The sequence below is a fragment of the Bufo gargarizans genome, chromosome 11 (genome assembly GCF_014858855.1).
Source record: "Bufo gargarizans isolate SCDJY-AF-19 chromosome 11, ASM1485885v1, whole genome shotgun sequence".
Lineage (NCBI taxonomy): Eukaryota > Metazoa > Chordata > Amphibia > Anura > Bufonidae > Bufo > Bufo gargarizans.
The window spans coordinates 75,582,062-75,608,962 of record NC_058090.1 but is presented as its reverse complement, the minus strand read 5'-3'; the positions used below and the strand labels follow the sequence as shown (position 1 = coordinate 75,608,962).

Here is a 26,901-nt window from a genome sequence, read left to right as displayed (position 1 = left end):
ACAAATAAATTAGAAAACATCTCAAAATGACCTTTATCATAAAAATCTGTAAATCTTGGTAGGTGTTTTTTGAGAGATGGAGTTGGCAATCTTGCACCATACAAAGAGTTTACTTATAAATGCGCCAGTGCATGTTACATGTGTTTTTGAAGTAAACAAGATATATTATTGCTTGCTGAATGGTAGCAGTAAATGTTATAAGCTGAATCAAAAGTTTTTATTCATTCTTTTTTTTAAGAAACAGGATGCTTTTTCAATTGATTTTCTGATGTCCACATATAGCTTCATCGAAAACTGGAGAATCTCAGAGATCACCTTCAAGGCAATGACAAAGGATACTCTCTCCGAGTAAATGTACGATTTGACTCGGCAATTTTTTATTTGTATATTTTTTTTGCTTCATTTTGTTTTAATTTTAATTTTTTTCCCCATGCATTTGTTTTGTTCTTTTAATTTATGATAGCTGTTAACACCAATAATCCAAATGGTCACCCTCATTAAGCTTTCCTTATTTTTCTTCATTTCTTCTTATTTCTCCATTTAATTTGTCTGTATGTGTATATTTTAATTTAGCAGGGGTTTCATTTGAATATGCAGAGACCGAATTATAAAAAATACAGACTTGCAGAGAGTACTCTGATTATGTCTTTTTGCATGGAAAAATATTGTTCAGTGTATTCAATTGTACAATTGTCCAATTGTCCAGTAATGTTAAAGGACACCATATCTTTAAAAATAGCCAAACTCCACCTAAAAGCATAGGTTTTCTTCCCCCATCCACTGTACTCACAGGGATTTGGCAAGCTACCTCTACTCTATAGTAGCCTATATGGAGGGACCACTGTGGTTACTAGTAGTTTTCCATCCCTGACTAAACCTGTCACGGTGGGGAGTGGGGGAACTCCCCACCGCACAACTAGGAGCAGGCAGAATAGCAACTAGGCCAGAGGCTGGGATAAGGGAGCAGGTCACCTATTGCATCCCTAATCCTCGCCCTAACTCCTCACCGAATGAGCGGACCTGGATGTAGGACGGATCATACCCAGGAAACCTGGGACCCTGAGTCGCCCTTATAATGCCTCAAATAAAGAAAGAGCAGAGACGACCTGTTCATCCCAGACACGGATGAACAGAAGTCTCCACCGGCCTAGCTGCAAGGAAAAAGAGGAGACTGTATACAGTAACTGGATCGGCAGGTACGCACACCATACAACACACTTACCTGCCGCAGCCACACCAACTGGATCCCGAGCCTGAGTACTGGTGCCCACACACCATACAGGACACAGTACAAACAAACACACCCAGGTATACAGCATACAAGTTACTGCCTGGAAACCCCCATGCAAACAGGACGCATGGCGGCCCCAGGCAGAGCAGCATACAGACCTGTAGTTCACCCTCCGGGGAACCCTGACACCCCCTTCCGGAGGAACAACACACAGGGAACATGTCTAGCAAACTGGCCGGACTACAGACACCAACAGACCAGACATGTAAGAACCACTAGACAAGACAACAACCACCCATACATAAACGTCATCAAACATATGCAAAGGTAGTGAAGGGAAGGTAGACAACGAGATGACATAGAAGACATCGGAGAGACATTGATGTCCCACTAAGTGGCCCTCAAGGACTGGGCAGATAAAACACCTAGGAAAGGAGCAAATTTCCAGCACCAACAAAGGCTGGAGTACAACTGACTCCAGCCTGGAAGCCACAGGTGCTAAAACCAAAGTGGCCACACCCAGCCAGGAAGTTAACCCCTCCAGCACCAGACAGGGGAGGAACCAGGAGAAGGGGAGTAAAGCCCATACATGCTGCAACAACCATGCGTTGACCCTGGCAACCAGCATATACGGCAAATGTGTCACGATGCACAACAAAGACTGTGACAAAACCTCCCAAGAGATATTTAGTTGTCATCCCTGGATTTTCCATTAGTATTCCCATTTTGTGTGTCCACATTGGCATGTCATTGCTTTGGAGGTAGGAAGATGAGTGGTAATGTGTCGCTCATCTTGAAAGAGTTTTCCCAACAAAGGAATGAGTTTTTTTGAACAGTTTGCTGTTGGTTAGGGAAGGGAAATCACATGTATCTTCCTTGTTTCCTTTGTGTCAAAGGCACAAGGACGGCAAAAGCATCTTAGAAATTCGTTAAGTAGCCATATAGAATTGATCACATATCAAGAACCACTGTGAGTATGACTTGGGTGGAGGGGACTTTATAATAATTTACACAAAATATACAAAGGGTTTCTCTCTGATGCTGGGATTCAGTTTATAGGCTCTGAGATATTATTGAAGAGTCTTGAGTTAAAAGGTAGATAAAAACTGAAAATTGAACTGTAGACTAGACTTAAGAAGCTACACTTGCCACCAAAGATCCTCCACTATCCTCTAAAAGTCATCAGCCATAGCCTGTTCTGGCTATCGTAAATTAATAACCAAGTGAAAATACACCAAATACATCTACTGGCGACCACACATATCACTATGTCCATTACATGTGGTTCCCTGTTACAAGAATCTTTGATAGCTGAGAGGAATAAGGTATTAAAGGGCCTTTCAGGAGTTAAATAAAGACCTATCCTCAAGATAGGTGATCAATATCTGTTTTGTGAGGGTCTGACTTCTGGCAACTTTGACGATCAGCTGTTTTAAGAGGCTACGGTGCTCGAACAAGTGCCATGTTCTCTTCATTGAATACTTCACAGCGCCGTACATTGTATAGTGGCCAAGCTTGGTATTACAGCTCAATCTTATTTACTTGAATGAGACTGAGTTATATAGATGCCGTGTTTCCGATGGATGTGACGTCAAGGTTTATTCCAACAGCTGATTGCCAATGTTGTTTGGAGTCAGCCCACCCACGATCAGACATTGATGACTTATCCTAAGGATGACTCCTTGAAACCCCCTTTAAAACTCTCAGCAGTAGGGGTGTATGGATGTATACACACGGCAGCGGGTAATTGTGTATAGATGAGCAAAAAAGTGATTTTGCAATTGGAATTAGGCTTTACCCTACAACAGGCACAACATTATTCTCAGGCCCTAATAAAAGGCTGACCGGATAATTCACGGTTTAAGTGCCCAGTCATTGGATTGTAACCCCTGGTCTGTTTTGTCATGTGTATCAGTTTCTGGAACAGTTAAGTTAGTGGTGTTGCTTGGTTGTCTTTCAAAAAATGTTACAAAAATATGTATTTGTCCTCATGTTTGTATATTAATAATAATTCAGAAGTACTGTATGAAATTAAATATAAATGAAGTTCAATACTGTAGTCTGAGACGATATGTATAACTTCCTTTTTGGGCGACCCAAATTGTAGCGTTTTTGATAGATTTATGTTGTTTTTCAACCTTTAGTGTAATTATTAAAATGCTTAATTCATTGCCTGTTACCAATTACCAACAGAAGATAAATTTTACAATCAGTTGGTTTAAAGTAGCACTCCAAGTAAAGCCAATATCCTGTGTTATGTCTAGCACATGGTCTTACGGAAAAGTGCAGGAATAAGGGATTGAAAGAAGCCCTATTACAACACACCCCCACAGGCCCCAATAATACAGCATATTGGTTTTGTCATGTGTTCCTAAACGCAAGCTTGGGATCTCCATGACCAAGTCTTTTCAGCTTGCAGTTGACTTCTGTTAACTAAAAAGGCCTACATGATTTCCTACTATGTTGTGTAGTTTTGAGCACTTTTTTTGGATTAAGGCGACAGCAAAACAGGTGGAACTAGACTTTTTAGTTGATTGTTAACCTTACCATGTTGGTATAGATGTTATGTGTATAAGGCTATCCCAAAAGATAAAATAATATGCAAGTTGGTGTATGTATAAAATTGTTTTTCACCCAAGTAAACTGTTTCCGAAGTTAGACTTAACTGTGAAAAACTTAATTGACTGCTGTAGGTTTAGGGAAGCCTTTTCATTTTCGGTCACAAATGTGTTGATTTTCCATTCTGCATGGTGTGGAGAAAACTTTCACCACTCATGTAAAATGCAAGGTGTCCCAAGAGGAGTATACTCAGTGTGACCACTTCAGAACAACCATTCAAAATTGCATTGAAAAGGGTCTACTATGTGCACTTCTAACAGAAGTGGGTTACTTATATAGGGTTACCCCCAGGTACCAGGCAGTCCATGCAGAACCTTATACGTTTGTATCGTTTTGCTGCCTTCATTATCACAAGCGTATAGAGCTAATTATTAACTCACCCTTTAAAAGGAATGAGATGACTCTGCTCATCATGTCCCATGCTACATGCTAAAGCTGATATGAGAACTGCAGAAAACAAGAAAGACATAGGGTTTGCCCAGGTACCAGGCAGTCCATACAGAACCTTATACGTTTGTATAGTTTTGCTGCCTTCATTATCACAAGCGTATAGAGCTAATTATTAACTCACCCTTTAATAACAATGAGATGACTCTGCTCATCATGCCCTATGCTACATGCCAAAGCTGATATAAGAACTGCAGAAAACAAGAAAGACAGCTTATTGTGTATGCTCAAGTTGTTGGAATATTTCTGGAACATTTGTGCTGGCGGATAGATTTGTAGGTTTGTAGATAGAACCTGAGTTGCATTACATTTAAATTATGGACATATTGTGCCACCTGCTGCAGGGGAAATGTTAAGCCAGATGTGGCTTCCACCGGAGAAAAACTAGATATAAAAAAATGAAGATATCTTCCCTTTCATAAAATAGAGAATAAGCATGTTATTTAAAAATTATTTAAAAAGTAAAAAAATGTTTCCTTAAATATAGTGATTGGTTCTATCGCTATATTTTTGGCAGTAATTTTTGTGTCTCTCCTCTTAAGAGCTAATTTTGTTAAAGCGTATTTTAATGCTTTCTAGATGTTGGTGACACTTTTTTTTATTGACTTAAAACTCGAGCTCCAAATTTTTCTAAATTTTTTGTCCTCTTTATATATACGGTACATTAAGGATATTGTTCTATTAAGCCTTTAGTATTCTTTTTCTTCATTTTTTTTTGTATATTTTGTAGCTGAGTTATGTGTGGTGTTCACTGTATTATTTGTAAACTCTATCGAACATGCCATGATAGGTTGTACTGCTACAGATTCTAAAGCCACCAAATAAAATATGGATTCCACTGGTCGTCAGGGCATTGGTTTACATTGTGCTAGGGCAAAATGGCAGACATTGTTTTTTAAAGTCATGTCTTTTCTGTAACAATGAGCTGCTTCAATTTGCCCATGATTGACCTCTGCTCATATAGCTCAAAATTGCAATTTGCAGTATATGAGAGTCCTTGTAAAATGTATAAAATTATTTGGGAAGGAAAAAGGCAAGCTGATGCTGTGACTTCTGTTATGGCAAAATCTTAATGGCTATGTCCACCATCGCAACCGCTTTTTTTTTTAACCATAAAGTGGATGTCCAGCCATCAAGGTGAAACAAGTAGGGCCGGAATACTTTTAACATAAAAAAGATCCATCACCTGTTCATTAGTGCTCTGTTCCAGCACCGAGGGTCCCGTCCGATCTGCTTTCAGTCCCTTGTGGACCAGAAGTTGCACCTCTGCAGCCATTCTATATCCTTAGTGGTCATGTGCTGCATAGGGACACCTAACTGCTGAAGCCAGTGAGTAGCTGCAGTGTTGCAAGTGACAACAGATGGGATTTCACACTTTTGGTCACCAGAAGCAGTAGGGGTGTATGCCTCTTTTTTTATGCTAAGTGCATTCTGGGCCATAGTTGATTTTACCTTGAGGACAACTGCTTTTAACCACCACTTGGAGGTGCTTAAGACCTTACTACGTACTACTGTATATACATAAAGCCTGAGTCTCCACAGGGGCAGCTGCAAAGTGGATTACCTTACCCACCTCCAGGGACCAATGGCCACATGAATTTGAAGGTAATACCTCTGGTAGTACTCAAATTTGTGCAGCCACTGGTCACCATGGGTCAGTGTTTAGACCCAGCCTAAAAGGCTTATACAGATGTAAATCTTTTTGAAAACCACCAACACTGTTATAAAATAAAGGATCTCATACTCCTCTGACAGATCCCCTTCTACTATCAGTCTAATGCTTCCCAGTCACCCAACAGTGTCTGAACTTCCGGTTTCAGTGATGATGTCCTGACACGGACATGTCACCGTTGAAGCCAATAGCTGTCTGTAGCAGTGACCTCCCAAGACCACTAAGGTCACTGCTGCAACCATAGATTGTCCACAGCGGTCATATGTCTGTATTGGGACGTCATCACTGGTGCAGAAAATGCAGAGGCTGACGGGGGACTGTGGAGTGCTGGAACGGGAAACGGGAGAGGTGGGGATCGGTAAGAGGATGACTTCTTGTATTATTTTGGAACATTTTAAATAGACAGTGCAAATAAATTGTGAAGCGAGCAGTATATGTTGGTTTTGCCAACCTCCAGTCACGAAAATGTAATATTGCCATTTAGAATTCTTACGTTATGAATACATCGCATTGAGCATGAGCTATTTAGTCGCGTGGCCTGAGGAAGACTCCACTGCAGCGACCTCCTACCTGTGGCTCTCCAGCTTTTATAGAAATTACAACTCCCATTATTCCATAACTGGAGAACACTGCTACGCTGCAGGGTTTAGTCATTATTCCAAATACAGAACCAACTCATCGTAGGGAAGACATTTTCAAATTGCAATGGTTCATAATTTTACCCAAATTTTTTATTTCAAAAATTCTATATTAGTATGTTACTATCTATGTTTCTAAACCTGTTTCTTGTTCCCGGTTATGTACCTTGTATGTAAATTGTCATTTAATAATTGTTTTTTAAAGCTGTCACCAAAGTGAAAATCAGTATTTAATGTGTAAGCTTTGTCCATATTGCGCATGCATATATTTTAAATTCCTCCATTTATGTCGTTTCCAGTGAGCCTTGAACAATCACCGGCTCCCATAGGAATCTATAAAACGAAACAACTAGTGTAATTGAAGATCAAAAAGTCCTTTTGTCTGTGATTCGAAATGAACCCCCTGCTATTGTTTTTGTGCTGGATCCACAGGTTTTCTTCTGAAACTTTTCTGTTGACGCCATTCCTTATTTAACCGTGTTTTCTTTTCCCTCACTGCACAACCAGGCTCGGCTTCCTTCCTGCTCATCCACCTATAGTGTTTCGGAGGTATACTTGCACGTATTTTCTTTTTCTTTCCACATAGTCCACACGCTCACCCTCACCTCCACCGTGTGTTTCTTTTCTTTTTTTTTGCCTTGAACTGTGCACAAGTTGGGAAAAAACTTGATTGTATCAGACACAATTTCGATATTTGCATGCTCACCTCGCTCTTGTGTTTGACATTGTTTGATTTTCACTGTGGCTGTTTGTAAGAATCACAATGTAGAGCATTCTAATTCACCCAAAAAGTGATATTCCAAACATTCAGTTTGTGTCCCTGCTTAGACCCATCAATTGGCTTTTCAAACACTAATGTTTTTGAGACTGTTATGATTTTCTTGGATATAAAGGGAACCTATCACCTGGATTGGGGCCCCTAAATCACCAGTATATCATTATGCAGCTGGGGATTAGGGTCCCAAACCTGCCCTTAGTCAAACCAACTGTCCTGCAAAGAATAGCAAATGAACACCAAACTTACCAGGAGAAGATTACATTAGTCTTCTTCTGCAGCATCGGGCACATGGGCACCTCACCAATGAACCCAAGGATGGTAGACCTCCCTTCACTGGGCATTTAGTGTACAGCTAGGGTTTAGGTTTGGGACCCCATCTGCACATTGGGCACATGCACAGTGAAGCATGGTGCACTGTCCTTGGCTTTATTGGCATGCATCTGATACTCCTGGAGAAGAGTCCCAGACTCTTCTCCCAGCAAGTTTGCTTTTTGCTTTCTTTTCTTCTTCGAGGAGACAGATGGGTTCCTTTATATATTGTAATGAGATGTGCAAAACTAATAGAAATAGAGTTTATGGACATATTACTTATTGAATAGTTTTCTTTAGGGTAAATACAGTTTTTTGTGATGAAATAAAAACTTGTAGTCTACTTATCTTATTGGTTTTGCACTGATCCTGTCCTGCTGATCCTTCGAACTGTTCGTAATGACATGATGTCCCAGCCAATTACAGCCATATCATATGTATGAAGCTTAAAAGATTGGCTGCCATGGACCTGTCATGTCCTTATGTACAGTTACAAAGCCGGAAGACCAAGATGGGTGACGAAGAGATGGTGTAGAATCAGTAGTTTACAGTTCAATTTGTTTTATAACTTTCAACATAAAAAACTGTATTTGTACGCCCTGGAGAAGCCCTTCACCATATACTTCAACTTACAACCTACGAAGTCAGATGTGACTGCAGTTAAACCTTATATCCTACTGCCTCCGTATCACATTTACAAGGATCTGGAAAGCTGAGATATGAGGAGCTGTTTGGCGAGGGCTTTAGTCAAGAGCCACTTTTTTGGTAGGTTAAAGAGAACGGATCTTCTACTTTTTTCGAATCAATCAGGTACTAGTAAATATTTTTTTTTTCACTTTTTATTCTATTTTCTGTACATGATTGTGGGGCAGCCATTTTGACTGAGCTATAGTTACGTTTATTCAGAGATTGTGTAGGGACATGTAGACCATAGATAGACTTCTATGAAGGAGTTTTTAGCCATTTTTTGTGACCTGTGCAGAGGTCACTGTGCGGAGAGAGTAAGGAGGTGAGCTGAGTCCATCACCCTTTGTGAATGGTGGATCCTGTGTATATGTTAATTTATTTCTGAACCCACTCTACACTCACTGCCACCAGTTTTTTCCTGCTGGAAAACCACTTTAAGAACTAAAGGACCAGATAAGTTAAAATGCAGCTGATCATTGTGTACCTTGACATCTGCCTTCAGGAGATTCAGCTCAAATTGGCAGGTTTGTCCTAAATTAACCCCTATGCATTTTAGGACCTAATTATCAAGCAGATTTTGTTTTTTAATTTTTTCTTTGTCACCTGCCAAGAGCTAAGACTTTTATTTATTTATTTGGCATAAATAACATGATATCTTTATTCCTGGGTCAGTATGATTACAGCAATACCAAATACATATAGTTTTTTTTCTTATGTTTTACTAGTTTTGCACAATAAAACTACATTTTTTTATTAAAAAAAAATTTCCATTGCTGCATCCCAAGATGCTTAACTTCATTTTTCTTTCTACGGAGCTGTGTGATGGCTTGATTTTTGTGGTATAACTTGGTACCATTTTGGGGTACACAACACTTTTTGGACACTTTTTATTCTGTTTTATTTTTGCATTTTTTTTCCATTGAAAAGCCTTTTTTCCTAGTGAAAAAAGTTGTGTATATATATATATATATATATATATATATTTTTTTTTTTTTTTTTTACTTGGAGATTTTTTTTTTATTTGATAAAATATTCTCATTGGGAGTCAAGCTCCTGCTGTTCGCTGCAAGGGAGACGGCGGCCTAGAATAAAGCCCATTGATGACCGTTGTTAAAACACGGTCATTATGGGTTTAATCTAATAGGTACAGCCAACTTAATCCTGCCTTTGATTATGTGATGACTACTGAAAAGTAGAGAACAAAACGTGTCAGCCTGCTATAAGGCTCAGAGTGAAAACGGCAAGATTTCAAGCTTTATTTAATATCGAAAATTAAGAACACCACAAAAATCTTACAAAATATCTTGATTCAAGAAATTTCATTTTCTGATTACTCACTTCCTTTAGGTAAACATCCTCCTGACAGGAGAATGGTAGTTCTCTGGTGGTAGGCCCCCGCCAGACATTTTCACATCTCCAACCTTGTGATCCTTGTAAATACAACACGGGGAAAAGTAGGATAGTGGAGTACTGTATTAACTACAGTCTTACACCTTATAAAGTAGTAGATTTTCTTGTCAGGATCCAAGTACTTTGTTATACTCAAGTTATTTGATGGTACTGTACCATGTTCCCAAACTACAAACTTAATAACATGGTCAATTCAACCATATGACAGTATGTGGCCTTCTTTCTATAAGTGAAGCTAGGAGACCATGCTTGTACTACATATCATATGGTAGTGTAGTCTAATAGAGCAGTTCTCAACACTGTGGCTACACGGACAATGTTCAATATACACATAACTTGGTTATTATTCATACACATCGTGGTTCAAGGGGAAAAACAGAACCTGGGAAAAAGGCTGGCAGAATGCTGAGAAGTCATTGTGAGAGCAGTTTTCTCTACTGGTTGACCATTCCATGCAAATATTCTACAGATTGACCTTACAAGAGTTTAAGCACCCAGTTATGTGTCTCTGAGACATTTAAAGAAGCACTCCCACAAAAAGTTTTAGTCTCTGACCTGTAAACAAAAGGTACCTAATGTAAACTGTAGTTAAGGTTATTTTCTTACCAGTCACTGTATCTGTGAGTTTTGACCTCTCTTCTGATCCTCAGCTGTGTCAGGTGACCAGCACTCTGACTTTACAAATAACATAGCATCTTATGTGTGGAGAGGAAGCCATTTTCTCTGTGAATACCTATGGGAACCTCAATTTCAGTCTCATGGGAATGAATGGAGAAGTAACAGACTTACTGTCCTGTGTCATTTGGAGATCAGAGAGTTGGTCACATAACACAGCTGAGGAGCAGAAGGGAGGTTATGACTCACAAATAAAGTCACTGGTAAGAAGGTTACCTTCACTACAGTTTACATCATGTACGTATCTAACAGGTCAGAGAATAAAAAAATGTAATAGGTCAGAGAATAAATTTTTTTGTGGGAGTGCTTCTTTAGAGGGTTGCAAGACTAGAAAAAGGGGTCTTTTCCTCCAGAAACAGAACTTTTGCAACTCAGCCCCATTGACTGGGGCTGAGCACAGTAACAGATGCAGTCCATCGACAACTGACATTGTTATTTAATTGCTATATATTATAGCAATACCTAATAATACATTTATATAAATTATTACAAAGGGAAACTAGTAGTTCCTAAATGTTATACAAGGGGTAGAGTTCAAATAATAACCCACAAAGCAGATAAGAATTCAGAATTTCATCTCCTTGCCGTCCAGAGACAATCGGTAGAATACAGGCACCATTTCTACAGCCTACATTTTCTTGATGCAGAGGCCGTTGTGATGACAGCCTGTGGTGCTCTAAAGGGGTTTTTCCATCTGGACATATCCCCATACTTAGGGGCATATGGTGGTTATAAATGGACAGTCCTTGGGTGGGACTCGCTCTAGTGTAAGTGTTATAGCAGAGCAGCGGTGGTGGACTCTAAGTGGCCAAGTCTTACATGGTCAGAATGAGTCCTACAAAATATTCACATGAGAAATGAGTTGGCACACAGAGCACCCTCTAGTGGTAGCTGATTACAAAGGGATAGAGAAGCCAGGCCCATGGTGCCAGGGTGACTTTGTCCTAAGATGTTTGTTTTTTAATAGAAAAACCCTTAGGGCTCTTTCACACGAGCGGATGCCGTGCGGGTAATCCGCTGCATGAAAGAGAGCCAAGCCCCGCTCCGGACAGCAGAGACACGGAGCATTAACATGATTGATGATCTTTTTACTACAAAATCACAGTGAGATAAAGTTGTCACCGTGATTTTGTAGTAAAAAGATCACGGAGCATTATCAATTATGTCAATGCTCCGTTTCTCTGCTGTCCGGAGCGGGGCTTGAAACTTTTTTACCCAGCGGATTACCCGCACAGGATCCGCTCATGGGAAAGAGCCCGAACACATATTCTGCTTGGACTACTTAAAAACATTTTAATCAATGTAATGAAGTCAAAACTGTAATGACTTTATAATGACCCTATATGGGGGGGGGGGGGGGTCTCCAAATAATGAGGTCATTTATTAATTATTGAAAGCATTTCAGGGCGTATGTTATTTCTGCTGCAGCTTTCTCCCTGTAACATTAACAGATTCTAACAGTATAGGCATGCTGGCAGTTGAAAAATGGGACTGAGCATGTGCGTCCACCTGAGAACATGTGTTTCCCCCAATGTCTGATAGGTGCAGGCCCAAACCCTGAGACCCACAACTGTCCTTCGGGCACACCGCACATGTGCCGGTTCCCTTCATTGATTTGTATAGGAGTGCGGAAAATAGCTGAGTACACCGCGCCAGCGCGGCCACCACTCCATTACTTTCTATAGGGTTTACAGATATAGCCAAGCCAGCACTTTGCAATCTCTGTTCTAAGGATGGGTGTGCATCCCATAGGTGGGACCCGCACCTATCGGACATTTCTAAAATGGGTAATCTCTCATCAGAAATTAAGGGGACACAGTATGAAGTTTTTGTGCTAACTTTATGTTAACCCTAGCCCATTCTGTAAGGAAACTATACAAATCTGTTAGGAAATTGCATAAATATCAGTTTCCTAATAAATGATCAGATAAGTGGGAGCTTTCCAATATTAGACATGCAGAACGGCAGATTATTCAGCTTATTATAGATCTTGCCTGGGCTGTCCACAGAATACAGACTGCTATCTGCTGACTTATTTGTATGGGGATTTCCTTTCCCTGCATTAATTTACCTGGTATATAGATATGTATAGGTATATTCCAGAAATGCTGTTTATGCAATAATTGTGCTCATTGACAAGTGTAGGAGCATTAGACAGCCATGCGGTATAACCTACAGTATGAGGAACCCTTATCCAAGTTCTAGTACCTGTTTATTATGAATATACTGGAGATTAGTGGAGATGGATCATGCCCAGGAGAGGCTAACTGTGGTGTTCTTCACGGACATTACAGGTCAGAGGAATCCTGCCCACATCATTACCGTACTAATTTATCGAATGTATCTCCAGTTCTCCACCATTTACATACATGTAAAATATGTGGGCGATATTAGCAGCATGTTCAGGCTTTATGCTTATTGGCCCTTTTATATTTATCAGTTTCACACCTTAGGGCCCTATGAAATGGGCTGAGGATCCCGATAATTAGTCCATGTGAGGTCTCCGTACAGCATTAAATCGAAGTGTTTGAATGAGTTGACTTCGTAGATCGATTTGCTCAACAGTACATCATCGTTTGTTGCCAACAGTAATATGCTGCTGACAATATGCAAAGGGAATGAGAGATGAATGATCGTAACAACGATCATTTGTCCCTATTTCACTTTGCATAAGGCAATTTGAAAAGCACTTAAACAAGCACATAGGCGTGAGTCCGGTGTATTTCAGTAAAGGGCTGGTTGGTAAATACGCAATCGTTTTTTGGTGCCGTTCGTCTTAGGAACCTTTTCGAACTTGAAATGACAAATTTGCTTTTACACTGTGCCAGGATTTAGTTATTGTTCACAGTTCACTGTGTGTTTCATCTCGTATCGTGATTAATGTGGTGTGATTCTACGGTAGCCGTTTACTGCTGCCAGCAAATGATATGAGCTCTGGCCCAGAAACCCCATCACCTCACACAGAACACATAAATATCCCGGGCATAGTTTTGTTGGCCCTACAGCTTCTACAAATGTCTTTCTGGCTCCAAAATATGGCTCCGCTTCAGCCATCTATATATCTGATGTTTGTGTGTGTGTACCTGGCTAGAGTTGTCCTAAGGTTCCTTGGCCTCAGTGCAAAGTCTAAACCAGGACCCTTTAAAATGTACAATGAGTGAGATATTAGGGGACAGAGTGCCATAAAAATGTATTTGTCATGCACTTGTCACACATTAATTTGTTCAGATCTTCAGACAGAATGTTGTGGAGGGATTTTGGCTCGCTCTTCTTTGCCGAATTAGTTTAGTTCTGTCACATTAGGCTTTTGAGCATGAACTACCCATGTATATTCCTGCCACAGCCTGTAAATGAAGTTCAGCACAAGACGTTGAGGGGGATTTTACCTCAGTACGCCCTTGTAGACAACCCTAGGTGGACTTGCTCTCTTTTTTTGGATTCTTGTCCTTACTGCCCAAACCAGTTGTGCTTAGTATCGTGAGGACATTCTCCTCCAGGATTTTCTGGTTGAGAACAGAATTCATTTATTCATATTTGACTCAACACTACTTCACTATCCCACTACCTTTATCATCTATGATCTTTTTATGGAATGTTATTAGTTACCATACACCAGACATAAGTAGACCTATGTCAAAACATTTTGCCTATAGGAGAGTGGCCATTAAAGGGAGTCTATCAGCAGTTTTGACCATGCTAAAGTGCTGGCAGAACTCATTACCTTAAGTTTGGAGAAAGCAGGACAAATATATATTTTGAGGAGCTTTTATTAGGAGTGTGAATATGAACTATTTTGCCAGATTCTGTTCCAGCAAGTGCCCAGGAGGTGGTGCTTAACCGTGAAGTGCTCCCTTCATGGAGCTGCTCAGTAGTCCCTCTCCTCAGCGCTAGGTGATAGCTGTACTGGTTGGCTGGAGAGCACTACATTTTGGGCACTTGCAGGAGCAGAATTTGGTGGAAACAAAGCTTTTGTCCAGGAATAATACCCACAGCCTGCCCCTTGAAAATTTGTACGTGACCATGCCCATGCAGCACTGGATGTAAACCCTCGGAGAACAACGCAGATGACCAAAGCAGCTGAGATTAAGAAAATATGAATTTTTTTGTTTCAGGAGGCAGGCTGCGGGCATTAGATTAAAAGCAATTAATCCTGGACAACATCTCTAAAGTTAATATTAACACTAGTTTTGTTTATAAAAGCTGCACAAAACATATGTTTGTATTGCTCCCCCTGGACCCTACCTAATGCTGTCAACAGTATAGCAGGGAGGAAACTGCTAACAGGCTCCCTTTGAGTTTTTTTTTTGTTAAATAACCAAGATATTAGTTTTTTATGTTCCCTGTTTCATGGCAGTGATTTTTGCCTTGAAATTCTTCTAAGAAATTCTTCTAAGGACATCAAAGTAAAATCTTTGGGCAGTCTCTTTCTAATGGTAGACTCATGAATGCTTGGAATCATGGAGACATGTCGTACCTTTAATGTTCCTCTCGGTTCTTATCTGCCTTCTACCAAAAAATCCTGATGAAGGTTCATCAAGCTATAAAGCTCAGTCAACATTTGGTTATATGCTATGACAAAGATCTCAATCCCTCTGAATCACTCAATTGGCCTGGTCTAAAGTCTTGTAACTTTTTGTAGGTTGCATTTGCTGAATGTTTTGTAGGCCTAGAAAACTCTTCATGATAAAAGCCGTATCTGTTCCCACTGCATCCTAGATTTAGCATTATGTGGATGCAGGTAAAATCCTTTTTAGCCCACTTACCACTGTAGTTTTATACTGTGCTTTTGGTTTGTACTATTACATTTTTCTATTTCAGTTTGGTTAATGTTATGTCCATGGTCTCTATTTGTTTTGTTCACATGAGTTTAGATATCAACCATATCAAAAATTGTGTCCAAATTTAGCAGGAGGAGGGCACCTAAATTCTTTTAGATCTTGGCAGATGTCTACCAGGACCAAAACGGCTCTTGTGCCCTTGGGGCCACTCGACATGAACCGCAGTAGTGTTACTTTATGGCATAACTGCATCATTCATATCATGTTGCAGTGTATATTTCATTGCAAAAATGCAAAAACCTCATCCTCCCAGTTTATGAAAGGTTAGGCTTCACTTTAGCTAGAGGAGGACATGTTCATGTATTTTCCCAAGTGTACAACACCTTTTCAGTGTGTGTGTATATGCAACAGTTTTGACACAAATCCTCTTCTTTTTGATAATTTATCGGACCTCTTTTATTCTATGTAAAAGGTTGATGCTGTATATAGCTGATAATTGTGTAGGTGTGACAAAGTTTAGCAATTTTTTTTATTTTTATTTTTTTACCAGACTTACTGAATATTTCAATAACTGTCATCTCCCAAGTGGGTTTACCTTGGGTTACCCTTACCATTATTTTTCATATAGAACTTTAGGGTAAATTGAGAAACACGTGCAGCCACCCTCCATTCAGAGCTGGGACCCGCACCTATATGACATTGGTGGCATATCCTAGTTATATGCCACCAATGTGTGAGATGGGCCAACACCTTTAATTTTAATTTACAGTATGAATTATTAAAATGTATTATGTCAAATTTTCTGTCTGCAGGGTGCAGCTCTGGTAACTACTTGTCTCATCATAGATCTACTTCTAATACAATAGAGCTGTCACCCAGAGCAGGAGGAAGTGGCTGTGAAGTGGCTCAATTGCAGGAGCAGAATCTGGCAGAATAAAAGTTCATATTCACACTGCTCCTGTTTGTCCTCCTCTCCGCAGCCCTCACTGAGGAGGTTTAGCGTAGTCAAAATTGATGACAGACTCTCTTTAAAGTTGATCATTCATTCTTTAAGAAAAGTAAAGTGGTTGTCCCATCATAGACTTTGGTGGCATATCGCTAAGATATAGGTGGAGGTCCCAACTATGAGACCCGCAGCTATCACCAGAACAGGACCCACACATGCGCAGCTCCCCTCCGTTTATTTCAATGTGGCTGCCGAAAATAGCCAAGCTCTGTCTAGTGGTACCTGCCCCTATTTCTGACGTTGGTTGCGTATCCCAGCGATATGCCACCAATGTCCAAGATGAGACAACCACTTTAAGTTTTGATTAAAGTTGTTGAATCTATAAAATGAAGCTCCAAAGTACAAGTGTATGTATTGCTATTGATTAACAGATGATGTAATGATTATCTTAAACAGTTTCGTTGAGCATTACTATTGACTGGCTAATGAATCTTACAGCTTTGACTATGTAAAACGCTTAAAGCTGTAAGACGCAGGTAAGTATATGCAAAATTCCTTAGCGGAGCCTCAGTTTCAGGGTGCAAAAAGCCGCATTATTTTGTGTTTTTTTTTCATTGTCATATCATTCCTTCATCCGTTTTTTTTTTTCTTCGTGCAATCAACCCAATAAACACGTTTGTGCTCCTGTGCTTTTTATATATATTTTTTGTAACAGGCAGTAAATGATGTTAAATTCAGTGATGCTTATTACGTACCATACAAGGATACGGCGTTTGTGTGGACGACTGAATGTGTTCATATCTCACCTGACATAATTTCTATTTTTCTTTTTTTTTTTACTAAAGAAACCAGTTGATAAAAAACAATCACACATTTTTTTTCCAGGACATTTGGATTGCTGCCCCCTCCTTTTCTCAGGTTGTATTTTTGACTATTTCCGTTTCATAGATTCCGTGGTTTGCTTTGCTTCAATTCTATTGCTCTTCCATATTGATTGTTGTAGTGTGTATATTGTGTCATTGGTTTGGGAACTTTGTATTCTTCTATTATTCTCATGTGATGATTTTGTATAGTTTTTATTTTTAATTTTTTTTTATACTTCTTCATTGGCTTTAAGTGAGCAAATGCGTCCATGTTGATCCCATTATACCATCGCCCATTAATGTAGAAAACATACCAGGGCTGCTATGGGATTGGTCATTGCCCATGTTATGCCACTCTAGTCTTTTAGATTTTATATCGACTAATCTAAAAAAAAAATCCTTGTATTATATCCTTCATAGATTCTTGTGCTGTGTCATAGTCTTCTGTCACACTTCATGGACTTAAATGTGCCCTTTTTGTACACAATCTCTTTATATTTTGTGTTTTGTTGTAGAATGGTGTTTGTACACGTGTGTTCAACTTGTGTCTTCATTTTTACTGTGCACATGACTCTTGTGGATTACGTTACACGCGTGCATTCTGTTGAAGAACCTGTTCTGTTCATTTTTGGTTATATTTTGTACTTTGACTTCTCTTCTTACATAGAACATGAGACCATAGAGTATATATTGTATTTCAGCTATGCTGGAATTGAGCATTTACTGAAGTATTTTTTGTAAAAAGAGACCCATATAATCGAGACTTAGGACTAGGACAGTCATTCCCAATATTCTCACCAAATAGTAACTCCCTGACAAAACATTTTCTCATGAGGAACCTCTACAATTACCTCACTAATATTGTAAAGGTGACATCTTTTTACGGTTTTTCTCTTCTGGAGAAGCCCTAACGAGATTCCATGGAAACCACCCATGGTCCTACACTACCCTGGTTGAGAAGTACATATAGAGTAATTTAAGTGCTATTGTTACAGGACTGTATAGATTGCTGCTTACAGTATGTGATAGATATGAAGTCCTTATGTAGATAATAATGAGGTTTTTTTCTTGGATAATCATAAACCAGATCTTAAAGGGATTGTTCATGATTTTACTGTTGATGGCATATCTTCAGGATATGAATATATGATTGTGCACCCTTGACTATCAGCAGTCCTGCAGCAGCTCCTGCAACGGAACTACACAGCTCTGTCCATGTTGGTTGACACTTAACCTTCTCCCGACCGCCTAACGCAGGATTGCGTCCTGCGGGCGGCAGGGTTATTCATCGTTAACGCGCCGGCGCGTCATCTCGCGAGACGCGAGATTTCCTTTGAACGCGCGTTCACAGGATCGAAAGGTAAACCAGTTGATCTACAGCCTGCCAGCGGCGATCATTCACTGGCAGGCTGTAGATGCGATTTTTTTTTTTTTTAACCCTTCAAAGGTATATCAGACGCTGTTTTGTTAACAGCGTCTGATATACCTGCTACCTGGTCCTCTGGTGGTCCCTTTTGCTTGGATCGACCACCAGAGGACACGGGCAGCTCTGTAATAAGTAGCACCAAGCACCACACTACACTACACCCCCCCTGTCACTTATTAACTCCTTATTAACCCCTGATCACCCCCCTGTCATTGATCACCCCCGTGTAAGACTCCATTCAGACGTCCGTATGTGTTTTGCGGATTCGCAAAACACGGACACTGCGGATCTGCAAAACACGGACACCGGCAATGTGCTTTCCGCATTTTGCGGATCTGCACATTGCCAGAACTATATAGAAGATGCCTTTTCTTGTCCGCAATCCGCGGACAAGAATAGGACATGTTCTATAGACTCTACAAAAAACGCAGTGTTCACCCAATCAGGCCTGATCTTGTGCGCACACTTGCGTTCAGTCCACCCCACCGCAGTGACAGAATTAAATTTTTTTCTGATCACTGCAAAAACACCGTAAAATCGCTGCAGCGCTATAAAGATCACTTTTGAGGGGCATGGCGAGCTCATAGAAGATTTTTATTTTTTTTGGGCACAAGTTAGCGTAAATTTTTTATTATTTTTTTTTTTTTCCTTACAAAGTCTCATATTCCACTAACTTGTGACAAAAAATTAAATCTCACATGAACTCACCATACCCCTCACGGAATCCAAATGCGTAAAAATTTTTTGACATTTATGTTCCAGACTTCTTCTCACGCTTTAGGGCCCCTAAAATGCCAGGGCAGTATAAATACCCCACAAGTGACCATTTTGGAAAGAAGACCCCCCAAGGTATTTCGTGAGGGGCATGGCGAGTTCATGTAAAATTTAATTTTTTGTCACAAGTTAGTGGAATATGAGACTTTGTAAGAAAAGAAAAAATCATTTTCCGCTAACTTGTGACAAAAAATAAAAACTTCCATGAACTCACTATGCCCATCAGCGAATACCTTAGGGTGTCTACTTTCCGAAATTGGGTCATTTGTGGGGTTTTTCTACTGTCTGGGCATTGTAGAACCTCAGGAAACATGACCGGTGCTCAGAAAGTCAGAGCTGCTTCAAAATGCAAAAATTCACATTTTTGTACCATAGTTTGTAAACGCTATAACTTTTGCGCAAACCAATAAATATACACTTATTGCATTTTTTTAATCAAAGACATGTAGAACAATAAATTTAGAGAAAAGTTTATATAGAAATGTAGTTTTATTTGAAAAATTTTACAACAGAAAGTTAAAAATGTCTTTTTATTTTTATAATTTCGGTCAATTTCGATTAATAACAAAAAAAGTTAAAATGTCAGCTGCAATGAAATACCACCAAATGAAAGCTCTATTAGTGAGAAGAAAAGGAGGTAAAACTCATTTGGGTGGTAAGTTGTATGACCGAGCAATAAACCGTGAAAGTAGTGCAGTGCAGAATTGTAAAACGTGGTCTGGTCATTAAAGAGGACCTTTCACCAATTATTACACTGTGAACTAAGTATACAGACATGTAGAGCGGCGCCCCGGGATCTCACTGCACTTACTATTATCCCCGGGCGCCGCTCCGTTCTCCCGCTATGCCCTCCGGTATCTCCGCTCCCTAAGTTATAGTAGGCGGAGTCTGCCCTTGTTCTTCTGTAGCGCTGGCCAATCGCATTGCAGAGCTCACAGCCTGGGAGAAAATAACCTCCCAGGCTGTGAGCTCTGCGCTGCGATTGGCCAGCGCTAGAGCAGAACAACGGCAGACTCCGCCTACCATAACTTAGTGACTGAAATCTCCGCCTACTATAACTTTGTGACCGGAGATACCGGAGGGCATAGCAGGAGAACGGAGCAGCGCCCGGGGATAATAGTAAGTGCAGTGAGATCCCCGGGCGCCGCTCTACATGTCTGTATACTTAGTTCACATTGTAATAATCGGTGAAAGGTCCTCTTTAAGGGGGTTTAAGCTAGGGGGGCTGAGGTGGTTAAACATTTTAGACTGAGTTCACATCCCCCCCCACCGATCAACTGTCAATGGCAACCACAGGTTCAGGAATAAAACAGTGGACAGAGCCAGGAAAGCACAGCTCGTACACCGTATAGTGGCTGTTCTCAGGTACTGCAACTGATGCTCCTATTCAAGCAAGAGCTGCCACTACACAGTGTACGGACCTGCGGTTTCTCAGTTCTTAACACTATTTATTTAAATCACTTATATAGCACCAACATATTCTGTTTACCTCCGGAACCTACGCATGGTGCTAACGGCTGTTCGATGTAGGTGAACGGCTGATTGGACCTGGCAAACACCCACCCGCCCACAATCTCATATTGGTGACCTATCCTTTTTTGTTTGCCCCGTGAGATAGAGACCGTAATCTCACCTAGAAATACTTGGCCATTTTTTCTCAATTTAAGCTTGATCTTGGCCGACATAAGTATATTTTTCAAAACCTTCTGCATGGAAGCTAAAAAAAAAATCCTATTGCCCAAGTGTGAATTGGTAGCCATCTTTTTCTATTGTTTTTTACATACACAAAGAAACAGAGGAACATGACCTAAAGGTTCTTTTACACAGGCAGAATTATTTCCAGACGTGAGCAACAGTCGTAGCTTCATTTACATGGAGAAATCATCGCCTCTGTATGTACCAGGATGATCGTTATCCCTATTTATACAGGGCAATGTACTTCTGACAACCATTGATTTTTCATGCCACATAAAAGTTGCTTCTACCACCCAACAAATGTTTGGCCACATGTTTACTCACGTAGGGTAATCGCCACATGTAGGGTGACTGGGGCGATGATCGGGTGAATGAGCATTTGTATGAATGTTCGTCCTTTAAAAGGCACCTTAGAAAACCAATCTGGTAAGCATTTTGTGTATTTGAGCAATTACATTGAATGGTCATATACTGCAATATGTTTTGTAGATTTTTATAAAACTTTTATGTATTCAACCTGATTTTCTGAAATTACTTAATTACAATTGCAATTTTGGGCTCGCTCACACAGTCTTATTTTCTAAAGCGTATTAAAACACCAATTTTTTATCTTTTTTTTTACTGCATTTTGTGCATATTCATATCCAGAGTATGGTGCATTTAAAAAAATTACCAATAGCACAAAAAAAGGTCTACATAAATACCACAAACTAAAATCTATTGTATATAGTGCATTTTATATTTCAAAATAAACTTTAGAGTAACAGGATAAACCGCTGTCAATGGTATCTGCAGTAACGTCAGCATACCTAATGGTAGAAAACTTCTAACGGCAGGGGGTGAAGTTTCTCTATTATCTTACTAAAGAATTTACTTTTGTTATAGTTGAGTATTTTACAATCCAATTACACCTACAGACTCATTTTAAGAAAAATCCATAAAAATACACTTAACAGTGCCAAAATTTCTTAGGCGGTGTACTTTTATTTTATTTTTTGCTGGTCTTAAGACCGATTCACATGCACGGTGTTCATGTCCTTGTGCTGTGTATAAAGCAGAAAGTACACAGATGAATACTGGCCAATTCAAATGTCTGATTTTCCGCACAAACCAGTATGCTACCGTGCGCTACTTTGGTCTAATTCTAGCTCTCACATTTAAGTCAGTTTGTCCACATATAAAAGGATATCCGTATGTTAAGTTTTTCACAGATGGTTGTTAAGAGATAAATGTGAAAAAATTGATCCTTATGGTATGGACAAGAGACAACGCTGAAGTCTAGCGATATTTTCCTGATCGTCTGAATAAGTTAATGGTGTATTACTATTCCCACAGACATGTTGGCACCGACATTTCATAAGGAATTATGAATAGTCTTTCCATCCCAGGCATAATTCGGTTATCTATTTGCGATCCTGAGCAAAGCCAAACATCCACGTGGTCCTGGCTTGATGCTAGGATGCCCGGGAGGGGAGATATACATAACTCCCCACAGAAACCCCATAGCGGCACTATGTTTGGACTCTAGTTGTCATGACCTGTAGATTTTGTTGTAGCGTATTAGTTTAATGAATGCTAATTCATTATTAAGATTTTCAGTACAGCTACTTTCACACTTGCGTTGCTAATTCCGGTATTGAGATCCAGCTGAGGATCTCAAATACCAGAATTAGGCAGATCCGTTTAGATTTTGCTCATCAGGATACATCCGTTCCTTTAGGACGTGGTTGTGTGAAATCAAAACGGATCCGTCACTAAATACATTAAAAGTCAATGGGTAAATGCACCAGTCACCATTGACTTGCATTGTTTTCAATGCAGGTTCCTTTTTTGCAGTGGCTTTGTGTCCGGTCACAAAATGGAATGCTGACGGAACCGAAGAGATCTTGATGCATCCTGAATGGATCTCTTACCAGTCAGAATGCATGAGGACAAAACGGAAACATTTTTTCCAGTATTGAGATCATCTGCCAGATCTCAATACCGGAAAACAACAACGCAAGTATGAAAGTAGCCTTGTCAGTTTAATGCCTGGCTGTTTTTTTATTTTATTTCGTTTTTTGTTTATATAGGCTTAACCTTCTGAAGGACCTTCTATCTGTAGAACGTGGGCTGATGTTGATAACGTTGTTGACCCGATCTGGTGGGCAGTCTTGTGGAGTTCTTTGGCTTCGAAGAGTACATCATAAATATCTCTTAGCGTTACAGAGATAGCTAGGCTTGAAGAGTTGCAAGCAGAGTTTATTACTAGTTAGAAGACAGGCCATGAAGATAGAAGGTTCTTCAGATGAGGTTAAAACTGTACTGAAAATTCCACGCATAAAGGTTCAGTTATGGATGATAAGATTTGCTCATAAAAGTTCTACAGTAAGACAGTACTAGCTTCCTACTTTCACAATGACTTGACAGCTTTCCTTTGACCAGTTATGCCTTGTTTGGTTCTGTTGAGCTATTGTTCTAATCAAAACCTATTATAAATAATCATATCTAATAAAGAAGTGATCTAAACAGTAATCCCCCACCTACTTCAAAGAAACAACCCAAGTTCTAACAAATATTTGCATGCACAGTCAACCAATGGAAAGCCAGGAACCATTTAAATTTCCTGATTCTCAAACTAATGTCAAATTTGAAATTTAACAACAGAGAAAATGAGGTCAGGGTGAATGCAAATAAGTGCATGGATTGATTCTGCATGCCGCATTTTGTACTGCAAGCTCACTTGCATGTGTCATCTGTGAATTTATATACCTTGATTTATAAAAAAAATGTTAAAAAAAAAAAAAAAAGCCACATCCTTGTTGAAATTGCAGATTTTTGGGGGTCAAATTCTGGAGATCAAGATGACTTGTGTCAGACATTTCTCATCTTTAGGGTTCACCTTTTGAACCCAGAAACTGGTCCATTCTAGATGTGCTACTTATCTTATATATATATATATATATATATATATATATACGGAAAAAAAATTACCAGCAGCACCACCAGGCCAAAAAACAAGTATAGAGGGTGCACTGTCCGAGTATGGTAAATGGTGCTTACCCACTGATACGGAACAAAGAAATCGGACTGCACTCCAGTTAAGTCTTCAATGAAAAAAGGTTTATTCACCCATAGGTGGCACAAGCGACGTTTCGGCTCACATATGAGCCTTTCTCAAGCCTTGAGAAAGGCTCATATGTGAGCCGAAACGTCGCTTGTGCCACCTATGGGTGAATAAACCTTTTTTCATTGAAGACTTAACTGGAGTGCAGTCCGATTTCTTTGTTCTATATATATATATATATATATATATATATAATAAAACATAATGTCTTGATTTTCCATTTTAAAGGCGATATTCCTCTTTTCTTTGGAGCAGAGGCCAGCAGGTTTTATTCTTTTTTAATCTTTGTATCTGAAGCTATTCCTTATCCTCTTGATCTAGTCTGTAACTCTGCCATAGCTGAAGCCTGAGGCAACTACCACCATGCCAAGTGGTGCGAAATTTGAGCAAATTTCTGTGGAGCCTCATTAGCTCCTTTAATTTCTTGGCACATCTAATGCTTTTAAATGTTTTTTGTTTTTTTTAAAGCTCCTTATCTCAATAGTATTTCTTAACAAGTCCTTTGTAAGCCAATTGAGACTATGGATATTTTATTAGAAATCCTGACATCCTAAAGCGGTCGTGGCCAAACTTTGTCTTCCATTACTGTCCATGCTACCAGGCAGGTGAATCTGTATGAGAGAACACCACGCATGATCTTAGCTGGGAGAAGTGTCGTGTTGGTGGATCTCGAGGTCTATTGGTCTGGCTACCACTGTTTTACATGGACAACTAATTACTGAATTTTAATCAAAATTGGTTATATGGTATCTGGATTTAAGTGCATCCCTCATTAGAAAAGGTTTAGAATTTTTTTTTATTTTTGACTTTTTATTTACTACACTTCAAAGTTGTTGATTCACATATACTACACCTTGAAAAATCTAACAGTAGGCTTTCCACCACAAAGATCTGCAGTTTCAGTATGAGTATGGAGGCTTTTATAACCACTGTATGGTTGTTTATATATACAGTATGTGTATATATATATATATATATGTACTCTGTGTATTTTATATTGATTGAGTTACATTTTTTCTTTTTTTTATTGCTATATTTGTGGCTGTGTCCTTAATTCAGATAATAACCTATACTTCTACCACAAGTAGTATCCTTACAGGGCATCATAAGTGTGAATAAGTCTGCATGTCATTATGACTGCTTGGCATTACACTTTGATGCCATCAACAACTTCTGAAGAATAAGTTCTGCTGTTGAGGGAGTAGGAGATGTTCACTGATGGTAACCGAATTGCTTCCAAGATGAGGGGGGGGTCCATACGTAGCTGTGTTGTAGATCTTGTAGATTCACTACCTGTGCAGATTCAAATCTCAGGTTGTGAGAATTACAGGCAAAGATCCAGAATAGTTCATAGCTTCTTGTAGACCTCCAACATAGGGAGGGCTTGATGTTGCTTTACGCCTGCCTCCCATAGTGTATGGTCCTTCATGTACCCATAGCATGCTTATACACTCCATGTGTCTATTGTACCCAAGTGTTTTTTAAATGAACTGTCCATTTTTACAAGACGCAAATGTTGGTCTAGCTGTGAAACACAGAGTTTGTTGCACATATCACAGTATGTATGTTTTGTTCCAGGTTTTGACACATAAGCATATAATTACACCCACAAAGTGCCAACATTGGTTCAACTGAAGAAGTGATTAAGATTTGAAGATGACAGTTTGTGGGTCCAATTACCCCACACATTTCTTCACATAGTCGTCACGTAGATTTAAAATTGATATTTCCACTGGGTTAATGTTTTACCATTTTATCCAGGGAGTAGTTTGAGCGGCATATAAGGAATTATATAAGAACTCCCTTGAGATAAGTTTGGCAGAACCATTTCAGTCCTCCTGCTTGGCCCATCCTCTTGTAGGTTCTTGCGGTAGGCATGCAGCAAACGAACATTCCCAAGGCAACACATACTGTAAGTCAAACTGGGCCCCACAATACTTTTTCAGGTTTTGCCACCCAGGACTGAAGCTCCTGGTCTATATTTTCTTCTCTAAGCCTTTTTCATGACTCTTGGGCCAATTCCAAGACCTTTATTTTCTAACAGTGTAGCTCCATTGTTGAAAAATTTCCTGAAAAGCTTCTCCCCACTAAGTGGGGATGTTATATTACTTTTTACAGTAAAAGGTACCCAATAGCTAGAATCAGCATGGAGTACAACATACCCATACATACTGATTTTGCCTCTCCACACCGTCAGAGGTGGGTACAGTAAAAAAAAGAATAATAATCTTAGCGCTATCCAAGAAATAAAATCCAGCATATCAGCCTCTATCAATCTTTCTATGTCATTTAAAGGTAATTTATCTAAATGAACTCTTAGAGAAAAAGCTTTGGTGTATGTGTTGATCTAGTCTATACATAAGAATCAAGAAATGATAATATTATAACCTCAGTAGTAACTTTTTGAATCCTCAAGTGTTTGGCTTTTATGTTGTATAAGCGCTGGGTCTGCAATGCTATATCATGTTTTCACGTTCTTTGCCTAGGTAACTAGGCAGCAGCAGGTAGGTCATGAAGTGAAGTCCAAGATGTTTTTTGCGCTAAAATATATATTTTTTATATATTAAGCAAATGGCCGGTTCTACTTCTTATAAAATAGATTCAAAATTAATATAGTAAAATAAAACAAATTCATAAAATAAAACAAATTCATAAAATAAAACAAATTCATAAAATAAAACAAATTCATAAAATAAAAACAAATTCAAAAAATAAAACAAATTCATAAAACTTGTGCGCACTTTTTGTGTTTGCGTGTATTCATACACTGCGGTAATAGTAATCACAGTCCCTCTTTTCCTGTTGCGGAGCTGACGCAAAACAGGAATTATATAGCGGTATTGTAGG

At 39.4% G+C, this 26,901-nt stretch overlaps 1 protein-coding gene across 13 annotated transcripts in view; it reads left to right on the top strand.

Moving 5' to 3' along the window:
• Positions 1–26,901, top strand: part of GPHN (gephyrin) — a 260,432-nt gene that overhangs the window by 203,190 nt on the left and 30,341 nt on the right. For 3 of the 13 annotated variants that reach the window (XM_044271630.1, XM_044271624.1, XM_044271626.1), the window contains exons 12-14: positions 283–354; positions 7,115–7,156; positions 17,076–17,108. The exons of 3 other annotated variants lie outside the window; for them this stretch is intronic. In XM_044271630.1, coding sequence (XP_044127565.1) covers positions 283–354; positions 7,115–7,156; positions 17,076–17,108 — 147 coding nt within the window. The remainder of the gene's footprint in view (positions 1–282; positions 355–7,114; positions 7,157–17,075; positions 17,109–26,901) is intronic. 7 more of the 13 variants (XM_044271632.1, XM_044271625.1, XM_044271623.1 and 4 more) reach the window with 3 other exon arrangements.